We start from the raw sequence: 2,257 nt of genomic DNA on the forward strand, positions 1-2,257 counted from the left end.
CCCCTTTCCCCTGCCAAGTTTTTCCCCCTTTCTTCCAACCCCCCCCCCCCCCCCCCCCCCACACACACACACACGCGTGCGGGCGCCTAAATGCCCTTCTTCAAGAAAGCCTACCTTGATTAACTACAACCACTCTCGTTTCTCTTCTGCACTCAAGCTACCGGCTCAGACACCGGCCAGAAGTCACTTTCCCCGGAGAGGCCCGTCATTAGCCTCAGTCCCCTCACTCCCCTTAAGAGAACCCAGGATACACTGTGACCAACTCATACTTGCTCATACACATGCCCACATACATGCACATGCCTAAAATGAGTGTGTGTACACTCAGCAGTAGCTTGTACAGAGGCCTGTTTTTCCTCACCTTGGGCCGCCGGGTTGTAGTCTGGACAGGCAACAGGAGCCAGAGGAGAAGTAGTCAGGAAAGAAAGGATAATGGCAGAAAGACAGCAAAAGGGACAGCAATGAGAGCAGAAGCAACAGAGGTGAGGCTACGGTTAGCAGTCCCACCACTCCTCCCCCATCCCCATCCCATCCCCTTCATCCAGTGAATCACCTCGTTCCTATTCCAGGAACTCAGAACTCCTATTTCCCATTAGTTCCTTCTCCCACTTTTGTCCTACCCTTGCAGACCTCACCCCTTCAGACACCCTGGAAATCCTGGAAGTCCCTGTCTTCTAGGCTGAACCACAGGAGACCAAACACAGCAGCTGGTAGAGAAGACCAGTCCTTCTGCAACAACCTCTCCCACTCTATCCCAGAGCCCCGCCCACCCACCACTCCCAAGGACTTTCCCAGGTCAGCCCCTTCCTTCAAGTGCTAGACTCCACAGAGGACTCCCTAGAAATACCATGTGACAAGAATGATGATATGAGCCCCAAGTGAGCGATATGAACCCAGCAGAGGGAGATCAGGCCCCCAAGGCAGAACAGCGCTGTTTACCCCACCCCCACCCCATTCCCCAGGACCAGTTCCGGCAGCAATTCCCTTCCCCAGGGCAGAGGGCTCAGGTATCAGGACCATGAATACTGCATGAGCCTGAAGCCCAGAGCTCAGCAAAGTAACCCCACCCAGCTGCAAGAAAAGAGGGGGAGGGTGGGCAGCAGCATAGGGAAACTACTGCCCTAAACCAAATCCAGAAACCCCTCAGGTTACTGCAAAGTGATACAGATGATTAACTCCAACTCCCAAATAATGTTCCTGATACCCAGTGTCCCATACTTCTGGCAAAGGCAAGATTTGGCCTGGGCCCTGCTTCTAGGTCTCCCAAGGAGACCAACGCCCACCTCTACTACCCTGGGCTAAGCCTCCATAGCTGTGTATCAAAAACTATTCTAGGGAAAGCCCCCTGACACAAACCCCAAGGATGCTGGTATTACAACCAAGAGTCATTCTAGCAAAGGTTGGGTGAGGTAGGCCTGCTAGAGGCACAAAGACATCTGGACCTGCTTCCCAAGATTCTCTCATAGGAAATGCATCCGGAGCCAGTTTGCAGCAAAAGCTGCCTGAAGCCCAAGCCTGTGAGGCCACTGGGTACAAGGCCCAGAACACAGATTCAAAGCCAAAAGCAGGCAGGCCAGGGAGCAAATGCCCAGGGTGTGGGGCATGGCAGTGACACACACCTCTCCCTGCCCCCCACCTTCATCACCATCCTCTTCCCCCAACCAGGTAGACAGAGGAAGTCAATCAGCCCCCACCCCCACCCCAGCAGCCGGCTGCCACCATCACGCTGGCAACCCAGCAGCAGGACCAGAGCAAGCAAGAGTACCTTTCGGGCTGTCGGTGCCTGTCTCATCATTGCAGAAAACCAAAGAAAGCCAGGATAGGAGAGAAGGAAGGACAGAGGAAGATGGACAAACACAGAGGAAGGACAGACGGGGGGGGGGGGGGGGGGGAGACCGAACAGAGGGAAAGGCGGCGGAGACAGGAGATTAGTGCATCAAATCCCAACAATGCAGCCTCAGCTTCCCAGACCAGCAGCTTCCCAGCTGGCAAATGGCTGCAGCTCAGATGCAGAAGCCCCCACGGTGCACAGTGGGGACAGCCAGGCTCCGGCAGGCACCGGAGAGGTAGCCGGCCTAGTTCGCCAGCTGAGGCTGATGGCAGCCTCAGTGGCCGCAGCAGCAGCTCCACCTGACGTCATGCACCCACCCTCCTCTGCTCCACTAGGGGTGGAGACACTGCTCCTCAGTCACCTAGCAACCACCAGGCTCTGATGGCTCCTCCTCCTCCTCGTGATTGGACAAAGTCCTCTGCTGAA

General features: G+C 55.8%; 1 protein-coding gene across 5 annotated transcripts in view; it reads right to left on the minus strand.

Moving 5' to 3' along the window:
• DCTN1 (dynactin subunit 1) overlaps positions 1-2,257 on the minus strand; it is a 30,871-nt gene that overhangs the window by 11,823 nt on the left and 16,791 nt on the right. For 2 of the 5 annotated variants that reach the window (XM_007459400.1, XM_007459399.1), the window contains 2 exons: positions 1,766-1,783; positions 362-382 (listed from right to left, as the gene is read on the minus strand). The exons of 2 other annotated variants lie outside the window; for them this stretch is intronic. In XM_007459400.1, coding sequence (XP_007459462.1) covers positions 362-382; positions 1,766-1,783 — 39 coding nt within the window. Of the gene's footprint in view, positions 1-361; positions 383-1,765; positions 2,180-2,257 lie in introns of those variants that run through there. One more of the 5 variants, XM_007459402.1, reaches the window with a different exon arrangement.

The sequence above is a fragment of the Lipotes vexillifer genome, unplaced genomic scaffold, assembly GCF_000442215.2.
Source record: "Lipotes vexillifer unplaced genomic scaffold, Lipotes_vexillifer_v1.1 scaffold51, whole genome shotgun sequence".
Classification (NCBI taxonomy): Eukaryota; Metazoa; Chordata; class Mammalia; order Artiodactyla; family Lipotidae; genus Lipotes; species Lipotes vexillifer.